Source organism: Erigeron canadensis, chromosome 3 (genome assembly GCF_010389155.1).
Source record: "Erigeron canadensis isolate Cc75 chromosome 3, C_canadensis_v1, whole genome shotgun sequence".
NCBI lineage: Eukaryota > Viridiplantae > Streptophyta > Magnoliopsida > Asterales > Asteraceae > Erigeron > Erigeron canadensis.
This window is the reverse complement of record NC_057763.1, coordinates 5516607-5540927: the sequence shown is the minus strand read 5'-3', so window position 1 is coordinate 5540927 and position 24321 is coordinate 5516607. Positions and strand designations below refer to the sequence as shown.

General features: G+C 36.4%; 1 protein-coding gene across 1 annotated transcript; it reads left to right on the top strand.

The window, feature by feature from the left end:
* Positions 1–21895: 21895 nt before the first annotated feature.
* LOC122590450 (probable aspartic proteinase GIP2) lies at positions 21896–23360 on the top strand. The gene has a single exon (XM_043762653.1). The coding sequence runs from the start codon at positions 21896–21898 to the stop codon at positions 23237–23239; it is 1344 nt and encodes a 447-aa protein (XP_043618588.1). The 3' UTR covers positions 23240–23360.
* Positions 23361–24321: the final 961 nt, after the last annotated feature.

The window sequence follows — 24321 nt, the reverse complement described above, 5'->3', positions numbered from 1 at the left end:
TTATTATATATATATATTTATATAATTATTAAAAAAGTAGTAATCCAACCTTTTTAAAGACATCTTCAAAACTAAACCTATACTAAAAAGTTGCCACATAGGATTTTACCTACATGGCATCTCTATAATTTTTTTGACAATATTTATATATCTTTAATCAAATTAAATATTAAATACAAGAATAACTTATTACTTTAAAGTTAAATACAGTAAATATTAAATAAATAAATAAAACTATATAATACAAAATTAACAATGGAAATCCTGTTACTTAAAAAAAAAAAAAGCATCGTACGTGTATGGAGAAAAAAATGCAATCTTGGAAGTTATATCATGAAATCTCAAGATTATAGAGAATTACTATTTGTGATTTGCAAGTGGTAGTTGTTTACCAATCCTAGGATGGAGCCACAAAGAAAAAAAATCGGAATACAAGTGATTGTCGTTAATGTTTCTTTTTTTTATTTATCTTATGAATTTTGTATAATTTAGAAATATCTACCAAATGGTTATGTATAATATGATGATATAACAATAAAAACAACAAAACAACATAAACCAATCATAAATACATGTACATCTGAACTTTTATTTTTAAATATTTTTGGACACTAATTATAACAGCTCGCGCATCGCGCGGGTAAAATACCTAGGATTAAAACAGTAAGAATCATGGTCTTCTAAAGCCTTCTTTCAATTTAATGCTAGCTTTAAAAATTGCCACATAGGATTTTGTCTTACGTGACATCTTCATAATTTTTTTACTATATTTATCTTAAATTAAATACATTACTAAATTTTAAATATATATATAAACTATATACATACAATATTTAAAAAATAAGTTACGTACGTAAATAAAAAAAGAAGCACCCTTTGTTTGAAAATTTAGATCCACTAGATCTAAATTTGGTAAACATATTTGACAAACTGTTTATGGATTGTGATCATTCACATATATGCTATATACAACGTAAAATTCATGAATATCCTTATTTGATAATATTTGCTTAAAACATATAATGTGTATATAATTTTTGGCATAACCATTCAAAGACCCATGAGTTATGGTCATTTATTCATCACCTTAAATCAAACGTTTAATATATTATAAGCAATTTACCGAAAATTGAAAGCAAACCGTCCGTGGTTTTACAGACTGTACACTTAATGGTAGTCGAAGCGGGCAACCATTGTATTGTATATATCCACGAACATCATCATCCCTTAACTCAACCGTAGAAACCCCATTTAGGCTTCACCTATTAGTATTGGTATGTTATACATTTATACCATCTTTTTATGGCTTCTAATTTAATACTCATGAATATGTTTATTAATTAAGTTTGTGATAATACATCAATTTTAAATTACCACATAAGATTTTATCCTATTTGGCATCTCCGTACATTTTTTATAATATTTATCTTATAATACTTATTCTCAAACCAATATAATTTATTTTATTAAATATAATATAAAAATATTAAATTAAAACTATATACATAAGATATAAAAAAAAACCAAGACTCATATTAAATTAAGAATAAAAAGTTGTCCAACACAATTGTGTTGGACCTCTCCTTCGTTCTCTTGGCAGAAACACATAAAATAAAGTAATCAAATTGGTTGTTATTCTAACCACAAAACAAAGTCTATAATATAATGATAATAACAATAGTTACTTGAGTTTTACAAATGGGTTTTGGATTAACGAAGATAAAATACCTTATTTCTTAATTGTATTTAGGATTATTAAGGGTGTGTAATCACCAAAGTAAGTTAAATGACTGTGATATCGATTGTGATGTCAGATAAGATAAAAGGTGATCAGAATGTTCCAGGATTTAACCATGAAGGCATGAACTATAACATAATTGATTTTCACAAGATAAACTTGTAGATTAATTATTTACTAATGCATAAAATAACTTTTTTAATTAGCCGCGCATTGCACGGAGTAAAATACCTAATATATATATATATATAGATAGATAGATAGATAGATAGATATAGATATAGGGTATAAAAAAAGGAAAAATTGCCATTTGTTTCTAAACATATTGATCAACCAGAATATATATATATTTACTATAATGTTATTACTGAATCAAGTAAAATAAAAATAACTTAAAAGCACGACCTAGTGCTCAACATCAACATTAAGCCAACGACCTTTGAATGAAGTGGATTCCCTAGTGGAAAACGACCACAACGTCGGGTGGTTGCCCAACTAGAGTGTCCACTCCAGTACCCTACAAACACCCAAACAATATCATTTGTAAAACTTTATGTTTTTTTATGGAAATAAAATTAAAAGTTATATCTTACTTAAGTTTATTTAATTTAAACATTAGTAAAACTAAAATTATTTCAATTATCGATTTTTTCAAGAACTAAATAAGTTATGATATGTAAACTCTAAAATACCAATCTAATTTTATAAGTTAGGAGAGGTGATATTTGTACGTATCTATTTTTTAATATATTTATCATAATATACAACTGAAAGAGTAGACTATTCAAATTATTAATATTATTAATGTATCTAAAAGATGTATAAAATAATTGATAAGAACATCACTTCCTTCAAGTTATATGAGTTTTGAGATACCATATAATGATAAAATGTTATATAAATAGACCTAGTTACTTGTTGAAGTGGATAAAATATTATATAAATTGCATGGAGACATAGATATAAAGTATATATAAAATGAAGATTTAGAAATCTGATAAGGTATGATGTGAGAGGGTTATTTTTATATGTTATTTTTATTTGAACTTATTTGTTTATAAATTTTTTTTTAAAGCTTTTCATTTTCTAATGAAAAATTTATTTTTAACCAAAGAATAAGACTTGAAACCCCGACCAGCATTAAGACAAAAGAAATACTACAAAAGTTAATTAGCCCAAAGGTCGGGGTCTTTTAAGAGACTAGTTTGTTACACCTAAAATCTAGCCCGGTTCAAAATAAGACCAAACTAAGATCAGCCCGCAGACCTGGATGTTGCCATATATACTGCATATTTCATACGCTCCTTTTTAATTAGTTTAGATTCAGTTTGAGTATGAGTTGGGCTTAACCCATATCTTCGTAATATATAGACAGCCCAGTATTAAGTCAAATGGGGCTTAATCCATTTTATGAATTTATTAATTAATCTATATCTATATATCAAGAATATTTACCCCCTCTTAAGTTCAATACATAACACCTAACCATATATAATTTACTAAAAATTCACTTAATGTATTACTTATATCAATAATATCCCTGATAATTTATTATTTATACTTTTTCCTGATCGTTTTGTTAAACTTTCTATATTACACTATTACTATTTTTAGTCATCAATTTTGTTAATTATAACTTATATTTTAAAAACTAAAATTATAAAAAAATACTAATGAATTTTTTTAAATCATCCAAACATTATTAGCTACCGTGATATCATTTTCTGGCAAAATTATTTGGTTTGAAGCTAGTGTCGCCATAACACGTCGCACGTGGTCTATTTTTGCTGTTGTATCACATTCACAACCATGTAGTATGTAATAATATGTAGGCAAATTAAACAAAGCTAGCATGCATCCTACAGTAGCATTTTGCTACAAGCCATATATTGGCCGTTAAGGCAAGAGCCTAAGGTCCACAAATAGTTATGGCTTCAAATTTTATGCGTTAAGTTAGCGGTTTAGAAGTAGGACTAATAAATGAAATTAGGGAACCACAAATCCAAACGACACATCCATTAATATTTTAAGTTATATAAGAAAAGTTATAAGAATTATATTCCGTACAATATAAATTTATAACATGTTTTCAGAAACATTATATAGCTCAAAAAACTGAGCGGATAGTGATCTTTTAATAAATAAGCTATTATAAATTAAAGAATCTTGACAATATAACTTTAAAAATATTTTAAAAAATTAAATAAATTCTAACAGATAATAAGTATGAGATGGGATGATAAGATGACATAATCTTAAAAATATAACAAAGTTATAAAAAATTATTTTTTATAATATCCAATTAAAATAAGCCATTTTTATATAAACAAAATTAGAAACAATTCAAAAGATCAAAACATAAGACCCAAAACAAATTAAATATGTCAAGCCCAAAATTTTAAAAGAAATAAATACAAGCTCAAGGAAAATAAAAAATAAATAAATAAAAGGAGTCCCAAAATGAAGTTGACCTGTTAAGAAAAATAAAAACTGGTCGGTCACTATAATTTGCACGTAAATCCGTAACTTTGTTTTAATATATATATATAATGTACCAATCATCAATAGATGGATTAGTATATGGGTTTCCTCTGGAATTGATGTTGGGTATATGAAGAGGCATGACACTGAGCCCAAATTTGTCGTTAAAATATATATATATATATATGCTCCATATAAAAGCAAATTACCTATTTTTTTAACCATTCTATCTTTGAAATACCTATTATACCCTCTTACAAACAAATATCTCTTCCATTCTTTTAATTGATTTTCTCGTACTACCCTTCTATCTATTTTCTAATGTCTCTCCCTAATCCCCTTTTCTCTTCCTCTCGCATGAACCCTATGTAACACCCGAGCTAGGCACGAAATGTCACCGAAAAGATATAGCGTATGCATGGATTATCGTAGAACATGAACTATATGTATAAAAGGGATCCGGTGAATCCAACATCGATAATCAAGTATAAAATGCATAAAATATAGCGAATGAATCCTGGATCCATATAAGTCCAAGCCCAGTCCTAGCACAAGCCACAATCCATCATCACGTCTTCGATTCACAAGTTTACCTGAAAAGTGTACTAAACAAAGTCAACACTAGGTTGGTGAGTTCGTAGGAGCGAATGACAAAGATCTAATACCAAAGCCATTCACAAAATGAACAAGGAAAATGAGCTAGCAATACACTTACGATAAGTCCTTAAATATGGACAAGCATTCAATTTTTGGTTGGTTCGTAGCACAACCTAGTCCTACTTGTATCCATTGTACAAACTATACAATAGCTAGAACACATATAATGCACAAGAACACAAAATATTGACATCAACAAGTATCCATAAAGTTCTAAAATGTCAAACATGTTCATCAATGTCCCACAATTGTTCTCATGCCATTCAATTGTCATCAAGTACATATAGTACCTGTTCATTGTCATCAAATACGGATAGTACCCGTTCATTGTCATCAAGTACATATAGTACTTGTTCACTGTCATCAAGTACATATAGTACCCGTTTATTGTCATCAAGTACATATAGTACTCGTTCATTGTCATCAAGTACATATAGTACCCGTTTATTGTCATCAAGTACATATAGTACCCGTTTATTGCACTTGCACACACTGTACTCAATTGAACATCATGTACCTCATTGTACTCAATTGCACACAAGTTGTTCATCCATGAACATCAATGCCCACACATAACCAAAGCACCATGTGTATATACTTCGTACGATACTACTTTTGAAATGCCTTTGATGCTTATATATAGGGTCACCCGCAGCCTTCCCACCACATCTTCAACCTTTCAAAGGCATTACCGTCCTCCATATATACACAACTTACCATAAACAATAACCATACAACAGATCATATAATTGCACATCTACAAAACTGTCACCCAACATGTAATTCCATAGATCAATCAATGTCTCCATAACGACCATGTCCATCAAAGACCCTCACACGTGTATTCACATAATGATCTATGATGACGTCGCATTTCATGAGCTTCGTCTTGGAAGCAGAACCTCCAGTAGGGAAGCACAAGCTTCATCTGGAGCCAACTAATTAGAAGGATCACCAAAGCAGAATTCTTAATGGGTAAGAAAAGGTATAGGTTATTAACCAAGGGACAACCCCAATACTCGAGGGACCACCCACAGGTGACAACCTGGAGTTTGGTCACCCCTATTACATGGTGGATAATACCATTGCCCCATCAGAGCTGGTTATTACCCACATCCCATTTGCCTATAAATACCCCATGCTCACCAACAGTAAATCATTCACTTCTCTCACTATTCCAATATTTACTCTCTCTTACTTTCTCTCTCTAAACATAAACATCATACATTATATTCTGCTTCATCCGGGGTTTGGTTCCAACCAAACCGTGGTGTATAATTCTACTCCTAACAAGGATTGAATTACCAAGAGGGAATCGCCACCCGAAGGAGGATTCTCCTTCGGCCCTTCTAACGATTGTGTGTTCCATCGTGTGCAGTTCATCCTTCATTCACCAAGAGGGACCAGACTACACCTGGTCCATCCTAAAGTAAGAACCAGACTTTACCAGGTCCATCCCGAAGTAGGTCCATTACTTCATCAAGTGGCGCCATCCCTGGGACCCCAACACTTGTAAAGTCACAAGTTCGGGTTCACTTGCATCGATGGAACTCACACCACCCTCTGAACCAGATCCTTCGAGGACCACTAATGCTGCTCCGGACCAGACAATGGAGGAGGTTGAGACCCCTGGTCCACAAGGTCCACCTCTTTCCCAACATGTGGTTCACACCGAAGGTCCCGACACCTCTAAGGATCTAGATCCAATCACTCCAGAGTTCATAAGAAACAACTTTGCTACTCTAAGCATGATGATGCACTAATATATGAAGGAAGGTGTAGCTCCAACGAGGTTCCACTTCGGAGAAGAAACCCCAATTTGATCAAGTAGGGACCATCAGGTTCCAAATCATAACATCGGTGGTCCATCAGCAGGGTTTGTCACACCCAATGCACCGATGAGGGGTCACACCCAATTGACAGAACCACCTCCTGGTACATCTGGTACTTATGTATTCATACCCACAAGGAAGGAAACGCCTCCCATTGAAGCAGAAAACTTGTCGGCACCTTATTGCCCCACATCAGCTTCTAAATTCACCAAAAGAATATCTGATTTCCAGTTTCCCTCCAAGATTAAAATGCCATATAATGTGAAAATGTATGATGGTACCACAGATCCAGATGACCACATGGGAGTATTCTCTGGCGCGGCCAAGGTGGAACAATGGTCCATGCCTGTGTGGTGCCACATGTTTGGCTAAACTCTTTCTGGTTCTGCCCGAGTTTGGTATGATAGTTTAGCAGGAGGGAGCATTGATAGCTTTGAAGAATTGAGGCAAAAGTTTCTCACTCACTTCATGGTTCAACAAAAATACACCCGAAACCCGGTGGAAGTCCATAACATTCGTCAAAGAGAAAATGAGAGCCTCACCGCATTTATGGAAAGGTAAAATTTGGAAAGTATGCGGATCTTGGGAGCAAGTGAAACCATGCGGGTGTCAGGTTTTATGCATGGCATCAGATCCAAGCAATTGATAGAAAAATTGAATACAAAGGTTCCTGATAATGTGAAAGAAATGATGGAAGTGGTTAAAGCTCACATTAGAGCAAAAGAAGCTATCACAGCTGCAAAATTAGATGAAGCACCAGCCCGACGCAACAACAAGCAATCACGCCAATTCAATAATAGAAGGGCATATACCTCCTCCACCGAGAGGTCTGAGCGTCGTCAAAATACTCCTTAATCTCCAGCTAATGTGAGGCAGCATGAACATTACACCGCTTTAATCAAAACACCTGCCGAAATTTTGGCCACCGAAGATGCACGAGTTGGTTTCATTTGACCCTGACCAATGATGGGGGATCCTAATAAGAGGAACGAGCAGTATTGTGAGTTCCATTCTGACAAAGGGCATCACACCAACGATTGCTGGCAGCTGAAAAGGCAGATAGAAGATGCCGTGAAGTCTGGTCAGTTGGCCCATTTAGTAAGAGAAATTAAAGAGGAGAATAAAGGTACAAGAGGTGGGAGACAAAGTGGCTCCCGGAACAAAGAAAGAGACAACAGAGGAAAGATGAAAGAGGTTCAGATGTTTGGAAGGAGTCAAATGGGGGAGTCAAGGAAAAGAAAGATACCTGAAAGTTAGATGAACATTCCCATCACATTCCCTCCCCCCGGAATGGTGGATTTGACTGCCAATCCAATGATCATCACAGGAATCATCGGGGATCAAAGGATCCATCGTATTTATATCGATGGAGGTGCATCTGTTGAGCTGATATATGAACATTGCTTCCTCCAGCTCCCTGCTCAAACCAGACAGTTAATGACAAGGGCTGAGGCACCATTAGTGGGATTTGCAGGGGAGGTCGTGTGGCCCCTTGGGCAAATTCTTTTGCCTATTACATTGGGGGAACCTCCATTATGTCAAACTGAAGAAATGGATTTTGCGGTAGTAAGAGCTCCATCCTCAAGATATAATATGATAGGAAGGCCAGGGATGAGAACTTTGGGAGCAGTAACCTCCACTCCGCATGCAGAAATGAGATTCCCAACCCCGTGGGGAGTAGCCATTGTAAGGGCTGAAGTTACCATTGGAGCTGAGCTATCTCGAAGAACAAAGGAAAGGTTGGTAGAGTTTCTAAAAAGAAACAAAGATGTTTTTGCATGGGAACCATCAGACATGGTGGGGATCCCTTGGAGTGTCATAGAGCATTCGTTAAACGTTCATTCAAATGTTGAACCAAAAGTGCAAAAGAAAAGAACTCTTGCTTCCGAAAGAAGCAGGGCTGCCCTTCAAGAAGTAAGGCAGCTAGTAGAGGCAGATATTCTGAGGGAGGTAAGATACCAAACTTGGGTTGCAAACCCTGTGATGGTGAAAAAAGGAGATGACTCATGGAGGATGTGCGTGGACTTCAAAGATATAAATAAAGCATGTCCTAAAGACTGCTATCCACTTCCCAATATTGATGAGAAGATTGAGGCTCTTGTGGGGTTCAAGTGGAAATGTTTCCTTGATGCATACAAAGGGATACCATCAAATCCAAATGGCTGAAGAAGATGAAGATAAAACGGCCTTTCATACTGATGTTGGTCCATTCTGTTATAAGAAGATGCCCTTTGGACTCAAAAACGCTGGAGCAACATATCATCGAATGATAGATAAAGTGTTTGGTCCCCAAGTTGGGAGAAACATGGAGGCATACGTAGATGATTTGGTGCTCAAAAGCAAGACTGAAGAAATGATGATGAGAGATATAGATGAAACTTTTGGCAGATTGAGAAGCATCAACATGAAGCTGAACCCGAAGAAATGCTCCTTCGGGATGGTTGAAGGTAGGTTCCTCGGGCACATGATAACAGAGGAAGGGATGATGGCCAACCCAGATAAGATAGAGGCAATCCAAAAAATGGTTTCTCCTAAATCCATCAAAGACGTGCAAAGGTTGAATGGGAGATTAGCAGCCCTTAACCGTTATTTGGCACGATCAGCAGAAAGATCTTTACCTTTTTTCCAAACGCTGAAGCAATGTGTCAATAAAAGTGATTTTCATTGGACGAAAGAGGCTGAAGAATCATTTCAAAAGATTAAAGAATACTTGAAAGAGCTCCCTATGTTAATTGCTCCAGAACTGGGAGAAACATTAGCATTGTACCTGGCAGCTTCAGAGAGTGCTATAAGTGCAGTACTCCTAACTGAAAGAAGAAAGAAGCAAGTGCCTATCTTCTTTGTAAGTAGGGCCTTGCAAGCCGCTGAATTGAATTACCAACCATTGGAAAAGCTAACCTTGGCTCTGGTCCATGCAGCTAGAAGAATGAAAAGATATTTTCAATCAAATCCAATTGTAGTAATCACAGACCAGCCCATACGCCAAGTCTTGGATCATCCGGAAATATCGGGACGTTTAGCCAAATGGGCGATTGAATTGGGGGAATTTGGGATTGAATACCGTGCCAGGAGCACAATGAGGGGACAAGTACTAGCTGACTTCATATCAGAAATGCCAATGGCTGAAACAAAAGAAAAGATAATTCAGCTCCCCTCAGATGATTCAAACAAGGAAGCTAAAGTTCCAAAATGGAAGCTTCACACAGATGGAGCTTCAGCTAGTTGGTCCAGAAGGAGAAGAATTTATCTATGCCTTAAGATTTGATTTCCCAGCTACTAATAATGAAGCTGAGTATGAAGCACTACTTGCGGGAATGAGAATAGCAAAGAAGCTAAATGTTAACAGACTAAAGGTGTATGTAGATTCAAAGTTAGTGGCCAACCAAGTCAATGGAGTGTATGAAGCAAAAGATGAAAAAATGGAGCAATACTTGGAAAAAATAAAAAGGAAAGTAGAAGGCTTTGAATACTTCAAGATCAAACAGATCCCGAGAAGTCAAAATAAAAAGGCGGATGTCTTGAGCAAAATGGCAACGGTGACCTTCAATCATCTTCGTAATGAAGTGTGGGTAGAAGTACTTGAAAGAAGCTCACTTGAGGAACGTGAGATGAATGCGGTAGTCTCTGAAGAAGACCCCAACTAGATGACTCCAATAAGATCGTTCATAGCAAGTGGGGAACTACCCAAAGATGGTGAAGAAGCAAAAAAGATAAGAATGAAGTCACCAATGTACACCCTCATTGACGGTGTCTTATACAGAAATTAAATTACTTGGGGCCTTTGTTACAATGTGTAGGTCCAACTGAAGCAAATTATGTGGTGAGAGAGGTCCATGAAGGATCGTGCGGAATGCACGTGGGGCCACGGGCCATTGTAAGGAAGCTTATGAAATTAGGCTACTTTTGGCCCTCCATGCATCAGACATGCTTTGAAGAAATAAAGACATGTAGGGCGTGCCAAGTTCACGCACCAATTCCCAAAGGCCCAAAGAATGAGATGATATCGGTGACATCCCCATGGCCATTCTATAAGTGGGGGATGGACATCGTTGGACCATTCCCAAAAGCACATGGTGGTTTTAAATTCCTAATCGTGGCTATAGATTATTTCACTAAATGGGTGGAAGCCAAGGCGCTAGTAAGCATCAGTGGCAAGCAAGTGAAAAAGTTTGTTTGGGACAACATTGTGTGTCGTTTTGGTTTACCAGGAGCATTGGTCACAGATAATGGGAAGCAGTTCGTTGAAAATCCATTTAAGTTTTGGTGCCAAGAAATGCAAATAAAGCGAATAGCTGTGTCAGTGGCATATCCACAAGGCAATGGCCAAGTTGAAAGGGCCAACCGAAGCATAGTTGATGCAATCAAAAGAAGGCTCCACCGAGAAGGAAGTCACTGGATGGATCATTTAACACATGTTCTTTGGGCACATAGGACGATGCCAAAAACAAGCAATGGTGAAACACCATTTAGCCTCACTTATGGCACAGAAGCAGTGATCCCTGTGGAGATAGGCATGCCAACATACTGAACTTCGGCTCGTCTTACAGAAACTAATGAGGAGGATCTAAGGATGAACCTCAATCTCCTGGAGGAGCGACGAGAATTGGCAGCAATAAAAGAAGCTAAATGCAAGCGCCATATTGAAAAATACTACAACCAAAGGGAGAAGAAATCAACCTTCAAGGAGGGAGATCTGGTGTACCGAAAGAATGAAGCCAGCAAGGCAGCAAACCAAGGAAAGCTCGGTCCAAATTGGGAAGGACCATATGTTGTCGCGAAAGCACTCAGGTCCGGATCCTATAACTTGAAAACAATTGCAGGTGAAGAGCTTCCAAGGCCATGGCATGGTACTCACCTTCGCAAATGCTATATGTAAGCTAAATAAGTTAGGGGCGAGTGGTTACACAAAGCTTAATGGTTTCTTTTTTGCTTTAATCTTCTTGTAACCAATGTAAGACCCCCATGTATTAATTTTAATATGAAGTATGAAGCGCATCTCCTACGAGACTGATGATGCCATTGCCTATAAGCATGAAAGTCTTTTCTCATCTAAAATGCCATACACATTCCCATCAATTAACTTGGCAAAAGAAAACATAAGGATCATGAATGATCCAGAGGATGCAAAGACATGCTTACAAGGTACCGTGGCGATGGTACAACACATGCGAAAGGCAAAATACTTAGATGAAATTTATTTCATCAAATAAACAATTTGATTCACACGAAGTGAACTAAAAGACATCTGAACAAGAGATGCAACATATAAATGCGCGCATATATAGGTTGGGCTGCCCCCTCTCAAAGCCCCATTCTAAGGAAGCAGGCTTCCTAAAGAATGACGTAAGGTTGAGCGACCTCGCAAAATTAGCTCCATGTACTCGACAACGGTCTGGTACATTGACAGGTTGAGCACCTACTAATTAACCTCCCTACTGGTGAAGCAACCATGCCTCGCCAGGTTGGTAAATAAAGCTAAGTATGTTAATGGGACGCCTTAACGACTTACTTAGCATAAATATGCTACGAGCATAATAAAAAATAAAAATAAAAAAGAAGCAAAATAGCTTCATACGCTCAACAAAGGTTGGGTACATTGGTAAACAAACGTGCTACACGCACTAAAAAGAAGCAAAATAGCTTCATGCGCTCAACAAAGGTTGGGTACACCAATAAACAACATTGCTACGCGCATAAATAAAGGAGCAAAGCAACTTCATATACTCGACCACGGTCACTACATAGATAAATTAATGCTCTATGAAAAATTAGAAGCAAATCAGCTGCATGTTTTTGACAACAGTTGTTACAATGATAAATAAAGGTTCTGTTAGGACCGAGAAGCAAATCAGCTTCATATATACAACACTTTGGTGCATAAAAGCTCAAAAGCTAAAGAGACGTAGATTAGCTTCATATACTCAACAACGGTTGGGTATATTAACAAATAAAAGCTTAAAAGCTTAAAAGAAGCAGGATAGCTTCATATACTCAACAACAGGTTGGTATAAATTCCAGAAGGACACAAGTTAGCCTTATTTACTCGACAACCATTGGGCAGATAATGATGAAGAAGAATGCTACACATATTAAAAAAGAAGCAGAGTAGCTTCATATATTCAATTATGATTGGGTATAATAACAAAGAAAGGCCCTCCTATCATCAAATAGTGAATCAAATCCATATCGAGTACAAAAAGGAACAAAGACTTCAAGGCACAAAAGCAACAATCTAGCTGAAAGTATTCAACAATGGTTGGGTACTGGGAAGAACTTTTATGGCTACAAAGCAAAATCAATATCAAAAGCATGTAATCTTCAAGATTTCAAAAAAGCAAAGCTGCTCAAAATGCCAGTCAGGAGGCAAAATTGCCGCAACTGATTTAAAGGAGCAGAGAACCTGAAAGGAAATATCAAGCTACAAATATAAAAGGGTACATCTGCTACCTCAATTAAACAGATAATAAGACAACATAGATGAAGTAGCAAAAGATGACATCCATAATAGCATTGTTCAAAGAAAAGATCCAACTACGACATTGTTGGACAAACCGAACGATAACTGTATCATTACAAACATTAGCTAAAAGCAAAGAAACTAAACATCAGAAGGAGTGGAAGCAACCGGTGGGTCTGGAGAAACAGCCTTCAGATCTTCAATGGAACCACCAACACATTTGGATAACCGCTCAAAATACTCAAAGCGTAAGGTATTGAAAGAGTTAACAGCCTCTTCAAAAAGAGCCGGAGCAGAAAGGTCATAGCCAACAGTTTTTTCAAGGGGTCGCTTTGATTGAGCACTCCGATATCCGGCACGAATACCATCTTGTAGTCTAGAGGCACTGCTGGTGCTACCAACATTATCAATCCCACTTAACTATTGGGAAGATTGGCGCAACTGGTCCAAGGCATAAAAATAGCCTTCACTGATGATCCACTTGTTCACATTGAACAACTCCACATTTTTACCTTCAAGAAAAGCATTACGATCAGATAATTGTTGTACCTTTTCCTTAAGAGCTACATTCTCTGCTTCCCGCTTCTCCTTCTCTGATGTAACTTCAGAAGTATTTGCACCAAGAGTCTTACGAAGCTCATCAGCTTCTTTTTGAGCCTCATGAAGTTGAGTTGTAACAGCCTCCAATTCTTTCTGATGCTTTGACTCAGCTGAAGCAAGACGAGTGGTAGCATCCTTGCCACTCTCAATAGCTTGTCTCAAAGACAAAATAGTATCTCCAGAGGTAGACAAAAGTGCTTCCAATTTCTCAATTTGTTTGGGTGCTTCAACTTCAATGGCTCCATCCAACTGTCCCTGCAAAACAGATACTTCTTTCTTGAGCTTCTCTATGTAACTGTCCCGCTCACTCAATTGAGTCCTAAGCCTCTATGATCGATGTTTTCTACGTGTATCAGAATCAATCCGACTGGTCCACAATTGATGAACATGAGGAAGCAAAACACACAAGCGGGAGAGAAGAACATTTGTCTCATCAGAGAGATCTTGATCAGAAACGGTTTGAATGCATTTATACTCGGCTGGAGTGGCTAAATGATTAGTATAATCTTCACAAACACGAGGGTTATCCAAAAAAGTGTCACGAAAAGTTTCCCAATATGGAACATATCTCTCAGAACTTATAAAGTTATAATCTTCATTGGGTAACTCCCCTACCACAATTTTAGCCTTAGATGAATCAGGCACAATATTTTTAGAACCACCACTGGTTTCTACATCAAAAATGTTATCAGCATCAAAGGGGTAATTACCATGGGGACCTTCAAAAGAGGGAGGCTCTGTAGAAAAAGCAGCAGCAAACTCATTGAAAGTACTATTAGGATCAAAAAGCCGAAGCGACTTACCACCAAAACTCTGACGTATAACATGAGGAGACTCTTCGACATTTTTCACAGAAGGATCCGGCATAAGAGGGCCAGATGATCCTTTAATCAAGCTTTTTTTCTTGGGAGAAAGAGGAACGTCAGCAGCTTCATTAGAAGCATGGACCTCCTCAAAAGGAGAAGAACCAGAGGAGGGTACACCTTTCGATCCCTTACCAGATGATTTAGTAAGATTAACCCGGATCCTCTTTATAGAAGTAGAAACAGCTTTGTCACCACGAGTAGAAGCTTTTGGTCTTTTAGAACCAACCACAACAACAGAAGAAGAGGGGGTAGTGGATGGTGGAAGGAATGTCACTAACTCCGTGGAAGGGGGAACCAGAACATTGGGAACACGCTCCAACAGAGGATGCTCCCCATTAGCAACATGTTTTTCACCAAAAGAAAACACGGTATCTTTTGGCAATAAGATTAATTTGAGAAGATTTATTTCTGTAGCACAAAGCAAAAAATCATATATACAAATCGAGATAAAATAATAAATCCGCGAATAAATAGACTTATGAAACGATGAAGAAAAAGGGAACAAGAAAAATACCTTCACCCTCAAAAAACACCACAGGCTCCTTATCCGGAGAGAACCAATGACGACTGATCCCAGTCTGAAGGAGGACCTCTTCAGGGAAGCTACGAAAGGGTGCAGGATGCTCAACCAATCGGGTATACAAATCCTCGTCAGATTTTGACGAAGCAGGGGACGGGTCAGATATATCTTCTTTAACATCCCTGTAGTGCATCCGAACAGGCACCACCACATGGTCGATCCAAAAGAAGCGATCCTTCCAATCCTTCAAACCATTGGGAAGGTCGGTAACACAAGGACGAGCAGGATTACCTTTCCCAACCATATTGCGCCTCTCAAAAGTAAACCAATCCCCACTTTTCCCCAATTTATAAAACATTCGAAAAAGATCCAAAGTTGGTTCCCCTCCATAAGCACGACAAAGAACCTCAAAGTGGGTAATTTTAGCCACACCTAGTGGAGTAAGCTGGGATATGTGGACCCTAAAATATTCGATAACTGAAAGAAACAAGCGTGTAAAAGGTATACGAACGCCTGCGAAATCAAACAATTTGGTGTATAGAGCAACCTTACCTTGAGGTGCACCAGAGATGGATGAACCAAGAGAAGGAAGCATAGGATGATACTGATCCGATATATGGAAGACTCGAACAAATTCCTTGAGGCTACCTTCGGTTAAAGTCGAAGAAGTGGAAGACATGTTGTCCTTCACCATGGAGAGAAAATTTTAGGGTAAAAGAAAAGGTGTGTAAAAAAAAATGAGAAGGAAAGCATGGTATATATAGGCCTCCAAAAGGGCCTTAAATGCTGATGGGCCAGATCAACAACCACTAGCCCATAGGGTTAGGTACTGTAGAAAATAAGAGCCAATGAAAAAAGGGCAAGTGGCAATAAAAAGAATAAAAAGGTACATACCTTAAATATAGTGCCAAAAAAAAATACTTAATTGATTTATTAAAAGAACCAAAAAGAGCTTGCAAGAACGTGTAGTCTAGCACAGCGATAGCCAAACCAACACTGTACTAGACTGGGGGGAGATGATGACGTAGCATTTCATGAGCTTTGTCTTGGAAGCAGAACCTCCAGTAAGGAAGCACAAGCTTCATCTTGAGCCAACTAATTAGAAGGATCACCAAAGCAGAATTCTTAATGGGTAAGAAAAGGTATAGGTTATTAACCAAGGGACAACCCCAATACTCGAGGGACCACCCACAGGTGACAACCTGGAGTTTGGTCACCCCCATTACATGGTGGATAATACCATTGCCCCATCAGTGCTGGTTATTATCCACATCCCATTTGCCTATAAATAGCCCATGCTCACCAACTGTAAATCATTCACTTCTCTCACTATTCCAATATTTACTCTCTCTTACTTTCTCTTTCTAAACATAAACATCATACATTATATTCTGCTTCATCCGGGGTTTGGTTCCAACCAAACCGTGGCGTATAATTCTACTCCTAACAAGGATTGAATTACCAAGAGGGAATCGCCACCCGAAGGAGGATTCTCCTTCGGTCCTTCTAACGATTGTGTGTTCCATCGTGTGCAGTTCATCCTTCATTCACCAAGAGGGACCAGACTACACTTGGTCCATCCTAAAGTAAGAACCAGACTTTACCTGGTCCATCCCGAAGTAGGTCCATTACTTCATCAATCTACATTAAGGTATTTAGAATACGCATAGTAAGCAAGAACAACTAATAATGATATCAACAAGTATCTTAACAAGTCCTATGCTTTCACGCATGCACACATTGTCCCTCGATTGTCCCCTTGTCCTCCATTATGTCATCACTCGTGACACTCAAACATGTGCACAATCAAGTCATGTCATCAATCAAGAAAATCAAGCGTATGCACAATTGAACTATGTCACAAATTTAAGGCAAACATATAATTGCACACTCAAACAAGTCAACACACAAAAGTTGTACACTTCTCAGCTCGAATCTCAATTGAGTAGGGAGCTACGAAACTCACCTTGATTTCCAAGCAAAACGACAAGTTAATATCGAGCTATAAATGTCCAACGAGCGTCAAATGTTCACAACCGAAACTTCAACAACGATCTCAACCTACTTTACAACATCACATCATCACAAATGCATTCCAACAATGAGGCCTAACTTTCTATACTATGACACAATCCCCAAAGGCATTAGAAGCGATTTAAGAACGTTTAAACAATACTTGAAGAGTTTTGGCTAAATAAGGTCCAATAACTTAGCACCAAAATTTGACGTAAAAATCAAAGTGTTTAGGAATGTGTTTAATCAATTTTGTTGACCTTAAAATGATGATATAAAACTAATAAACAAGTTTTGGATCATTAAAATTCGACCGATAACCGAACGAAAAACTTGAGGAAAGGACAGAAAGAGTGCGGCCGCTCGCACGGTTGGCCGTGTGAGCGTCTGCAGTAACTGGGCATGTAGCACGGCCACAAGCACGGCGCGTCTGTCTGAGCGGCCGTGCTCCGACTAGGCAGATTTTTGACTTCAAGATCGACTAAGGAAGCTCCAAGACACATTTTTATGCATAAATCAACATATTTTAACATCATTAAACATAACCCACATCATAATCTTGATTCATAACATCAATCTTGACTCAAATTACACCAAAATCCATCCAAACCCTAATTTTGACCCAATTCCATTTTGAACCCAAATTTTACCAAGAACACTTAGATTGGACTAAGAAACATGATTAACAATATAAAATAGTGATTTTGAGTTAGAAATTACTTACCAAAACTTCCACCAAACAATGAACCTGAATTTGAACCCAAAAGGAGAAGTCTTGCACTTCGAGAAACCCAAATTTTGACAAGATGATGAAGGTGATGATAAACCCTTGATTTTACTAACAAATCTACTAATAAAAATGATTTTGATGCAAGAAATCTAAAGAGAGAAAGAGATTTGTGTGTGTGTGTGTGTCTGTGTGTTTTTGAGTTCTTGCAAGAAAGAAAGAAAGAAAGAGAGAAGGAGATAAGAAAATGAGTGAATGGTTGAGGGATTGGGTGGAAGAATGGGAGGATAAGGTTGGGTAAGTTAGATGGGTCACGGGTAACGGGTTGGATCCACAAATGACCCGTTTCACATTCCTAGTCCATTGAATGCCAATTACCACCGTATGACCAAATAAAATGACTAATTGACCTCAATAAGCACGTTGCACACAAATGACCTCCAAAATGACCCCAAATATATTACTAACTAAAGTTTTTAGTCTAATTGTACAAATAAATCGATGGTCAAAAGTCACGGATGTTACACCCTAATATAAAAATTAGTTTCATCTCGATGGAAATCAACATCAACCTATAAAAAGATTGGTTTCATCTCTCCCTCGCTCTCTCTATTTAACTGCAAAAAGGTACCGACACATTTAACCATCACCTTTTCAAAGGCACCGCCGCATCGCGCTGGTACCCATCTAGTATATATATAATGTATATATTGCTATAAAATTATGTTAACTATTACTAGAAATAAGTTTTATAGAACTGAACTCGTGAAAACTATTTACGATATACAAGTAAATAAGTTAATTATTTTGTCATTAAAAAATGATTTACTCGTATTTTATTAAATGAATAAATTTAATATGAAGATTTGATTAAAAGTTTGCTTCTTTAGAAGATAAAAAAGTAAATTCTATTTAAAAGTTTTATTGTTTACATATACATACACAAGTAAATAAGTTTTTATTATTTTTGTCATTTATAATCTTTGTAGTTTATAGACTTTGTAGTTTCTAGGGTCGGTGACCCATTGGTAAGGTATTTGAGTTTGGGAGGATCCAGCTTGGTTTAATTCTCACTTCTCACATTTTTGGTGGTGAATTAATAGGGGATTTTTCGAGAGTCTTGAGTTTATCTTATGCATACATGTAATTTAGGAATAAATGTAGCTTAAAATGTCCTTTAAAAAAAGTCTTTGCTACAAACTTTTAACCTAAAAATTAATTTAGTTTAATACCACCAAAAAAGTTAAGCAGGTAACACAATTTTTTCCATCATTTACTCATGTGACAAAGATAATTGTGAGACTAAAACACGAGTTTTAGCTGCAACAATAATTTGATCAATTTCCCTTAATTAATTGGGTTTTGTTAAACGAAGACCTAAAGGCTTTTGTTAAGGTGCATTAAATAGTTGTATACTTACCATAAAAATAATGGGGTGGACTTTTAATATGGAAACATACAACCTTTTTATGCACGTTAAGTAAAGTCCTAAGGCCTTTATTTAGTATTTTCCTAATTATAATGACAAATGCTATTTGTAGTATTAAATACATGTAATAGGGTGTTTATTACATATCTTTATTTTATTGATTAATTATGCTCCAAAATAATTAGTGAAATCTTTAATTCTTTATCTCTACTACTTTATAAAAATTATCACATTCTATTTTCTAACACTTTTCAACACCCTCTCTTATAAAAATGCCTTAATACGAAATGACCATTTTACTTTTAATGATTTAATTAATTCTCTTTATGTATTCATTAATTTAAACATCTCCACTTAAAATACTTATAATACTCTTAATGAAATAATTTACAACATAGATCCATCAACATCTAAAATAACTACACTAACCTTTTACATTAATTATTTTTACAATAATAACATATTACACCGCCACTGCCCATCATGCCTCTACCACTACCAACCATCGTCACTACTATCACACCGTTGCCAACACCACACTGTCGCTATTACCACCGCTGCCGTATTACGCGAGTAAAATGCTAGTAACAAATAAAGTTTCCTTGTCATTTAAACAATAACAACGTGAATGACTGAAGACTGGTGGTAATTAACTATAGTCTATACATATGTGTTTTTTTTTTTTTTTTGATTAATTGTGCTCCAAAGTTGGAACCTTTAGATTTCTTTATTCTTTCAGTTCCTTTAAGTGGACCATGATGATCATTGTCTTTATATTTTCTTAAATGGTAAAGCACATAAGCACTAGCAGGATACATCATGGACACACACTATCCCTGTTTTAAAACATTAAATAATTGACTACAGAATATAGATTACTGCAAAGTCCACAATTTATTATAAAGAAATGTAATAATATTTCATGTAATTAAGCTGTACTTAATTAACCATACATATTAGGAATATTAGAATATATATTAATCTTAAAGTGTTGTTCTTTGTTTGCTAGAGGATTAGATCTAGACCCCGTTGCTATAACTAATAATATTTTTCAAAAACTCACACTACAACAAATATGTCATTTGTTCAAACTTACCATTAAAAATTAATTTTTTACAATTAAAAATGTATATAAAGAGCCGACATTTAAAAGTGTGAAAAATGTTAAAAATTTTTGGGTTTTTCACACTATAAATGTGGGGAAAAATTTTTCACACTTTCAAGTGTGTAATAATATATTAATTGTTCACATTTGGCTTGGAAATATTCATGTTTAAATCTTAAGGAACAAAGTTTACCCCTATTAATCGTCATGCCTTCAAACGGATTGGTAGGGGTTTTCCCCCGTCGGTTATTTGAAATAGACATTTTTACTTCAAGTAAGTTAACAACGTAGGCTAGTCCTCTCGCTATCGAATCACGACACAAAGTTTCCAGCGAAATTCATCTTTTAAAAAAAAATGAAAATGTTTAACACTACTTCTGATAGTCCACGGATGCACAACTTGTGTTATAATTAAGCTAGACAAGAAGGTAAGTAAGAAGATAAATAACAAGAACAATAATGAGTTCAATTGTAATAAATCAATGCAAGTATAATCATATGTATCATTGATTAAACGATGAATACATGGTCGATATTACAAACTTGACTTACAAGAATACAAATGAACTAGGTAATTGCTGAGTCTAGACACACTACAAACTTGAACAATTACAAGTGACGCACACTTTAAAGGTGACAAACACACTTGATACAATGCGGCTGTGTTGCTTTATATAGAGGAAGAATTAGGGCAACACAGCCTTCCTTTGATGGTGATAGATGGTGGTTGTCGACGTTCCATTGGCTCGAAATACTTGCAAGCAAGTGCCTTTGTATTCTTTACCAAATCGGGTATGAAAGAGAACCCTTGAATTGGTCCAACTGTACCTTAGCCATACAAGGCAAATTACAGTTGGAAGAACCACCATGTGACTTTTGTCTTCATCTGGTTTGAATTCTTCCCACCATGACAAACATTTGGGCAGCATACAATCCGCTGAAGAGAATCACTGGACTCGCTGAAGACTTGCTGACGACACACGTCAGCGAGCAAGTCTGGTCAGCGAATCCAAGACTCAACAACTTCACACTTTTGATTGTGAACTTTTATAAGTGTTTATAAATTATGATTTTTGAAAATTTTTCACACTTCTAAATATAAATTTTTTTTCTGCACAATTTAAAATGTGAATAAATTAACAAATTTTTCACACCTCAGCTCGTTAAAGTTTAAAAGTGTGAATAAATATGTCTGGGCAAATAATATTTTTGTTGTAGTATTAATCGGGACACGAAATAAAAAAAATTTTACCGTACATATACCCTAAACAATGAGATGTTAATCATGGCTGATTACAAATATTGGGTGGGAAAATTCTATAAGCTTTATCATCCACTTTAGTTAAAAGCGGTCAACAACTTGGTTAAAAACGATAGTGCGTATATCGGGGCTTAGTCGAGGGCAGCAAGAAATAGTAGTATAAAAAAGCAACAATCCCATGATAGAATTCACAACTACAACCACGTACAATGGCATGCTCTCAAACTCTCTCAAGTCTCTTTATCTTTTCTTTTATAACAATCTGTTATGCTGCTTTAGATCCATTCAAACTATCAAAGCCTAATGCCATTCATTTTCCCATAAGAAAAAACCAAACCACTCTTCAATACTACACCACATATGAGTCTGGTAACCCTCAATCACGTACCACGATCGATGCGTTAATCGATCTTGGGGCACAGTCTGTTTGGTTTGAATGTACGTCTTACGTCTCATCAACGTATAAACGAGCATCTTGTGGCTCAAACAGATGCAAAAAGGCCAAAGGGACTGGCTGTATAGGGTGCGACTCGGCTCCTAGACCAGGCTGCTCTAATAACACTTGTGCTGTCTATGGTTATAACCCTTTTACCGAATATTTAACAGCTCAAGAGCTTGGTGAAGATACAATGAGGGTAACATCCACTGATGGCCAGTCTATTCTGCTTAACTATGATATACCGAAGTTCCAATTTTCGTGTGCTGATCCTGACATTGTAGAAGGCTTACCTGGTGACCATACTAAAGGGTTGGTTGGGCTTGCAAGAACCGATGTTTCCTTACCTTTACAAATTTCATCTTCACTCAAATTGGCTCAAAAATTTGCTCTTTGTTTACCCTCATCATCAGATAATGGACTAGGTGACATATTTATTGGCGGAGGGCCATATTATATGCCTCCTAGTACGGAAGATCAATCTTTGTCATTTATTAGTACTCCACTCGTTATCAATCCAGTCAGTACTGCACCGATGTATAATGAAGGAGATGCTTCAGATGAGTATTTCATCAATGTTAAAGCCATTGAGATTAGTGGTAAACCTATAGCACTTAATTCATCATTATTGTCTTTCGATAAAAATGGTTTTGGGGGAACCAAGATTAGTACAATAGTACCTTATACTGCTTTGCACTCGACGATTTACAAGAGTCTAGTAAAAGATTTCATTAAGGCAGCAACAAAGAATAATATCAAAAGGGTGACTTCTGTTGCACCATTTGGAGCGTGCTTTGATTCAAAGACCGCTCCTAAAACAATAACTGGACCAGCGGTTCCAGATATTGACCTAATTTTAGAAGGGAATACAACAAGGTTCAGAATCTATGGTTCAAACTCAATGGTGGAAGCTCAAAAGAATGTAATATGCCTAGCGTTTATTGATGGAGGAGCTGAACCAAGAACGTCAATCGTCTTAGGAGGGCATCAGTTGGAGAATCGCATACTAGAGTTCGATGTAGGTGCATCAATGTTGGGAATTACATCCTCCCTCCTGGTGTGGAACACAAGTTGTTCTCATTATAGGTCATCATATTTAAAACCTCAAGTAATTTAAGATTTGGTCTTCATTTATTTACAATATATGTTTTGAATCCGACATTCTCTGTGTGTTTTTCCAAATTTACATTGTATCATGTTGTAAACGTTAAATTCTAAGTGTCATGGGTTATTCAAAATTTTGGTTTTGTTAATAATGGAGATTTTCCAGGTTAAAATGTACGTTAAGGGTGGTAATATATATATACTTTTTACTCCTAAAAACACCAAATATATATTAACTCCAAAAAGACTTTAACCTACAACTACAACAATGTTACGGAAGTTGCTAAACGCTGCTAGATGGGTCGACTAGGAAGTTGGGAGTACTCGAGTCTATGCAGTGAGTACTCGACAGTCAAAATGGCCAAGTCGGAGTACTCATAGTAACCAACCGACTCGGGTCGATTCACCGCCCTATCTTGTAGCGAGCTTACAAAGACCATTGCATGCGAATACTCATCATAGGGCCCGTATAGGATAATACGGGTTGTATAGTTTTTTAGTTGAGTATGGGGCAGGCTTAACTTTGGAACATATAGATGGTCTAGTACAAAGTCCAATGGGCTTTTGATTCATTCGGTGAACTCATTCATTTATATCTCTAGTCTGAAATGTCACATACAAAGTGGTAAGTGATGGTGATAGTGGTGATGGTGGTAGCATCGGACTAGTAGTGGCGGCGACGAGTGTAGACCATTGATGCAAACAGAATAATATAGTCATTTTGAGTGTTAAAGTGTCAATATTGTAAATTAATTTTATTAAGGGTATCATAAATATATGAATAAGAGATTATAAAATTATGAATAAAGTAGAGGGGGTAATTGGGTAGTTTAATTGTTTTTTGAAAAAAGGAAGTAAGTCATCTGTGTAGGGATAAGTGCGTCGAAATATAAATAACCAAGATCGAAAGTTATAGTGTGCATGAACTATCAGGAACCTCTATTGTATGCACGAACCTTTATTGTATGCACGAACTTTGTAAAAATATTTAAATCATGTAACTAATTATGACGACCAAGCAAAAACTTACAAGTGGCATACAATAAAGGTTTTGATAGTTCGTACATACTATAATTTTTCGATTTTAGTTACATA

What these genes read in the sequence shown, in the direction of transcription:
- LOC122590450 (XM_043762653.1), top strand. Translation starts at nt 21,896, where the DNA reads ATGGCATGCTCTCAAACTCTCTCAAGTCTCTTTATCTTTTCTTTTATA.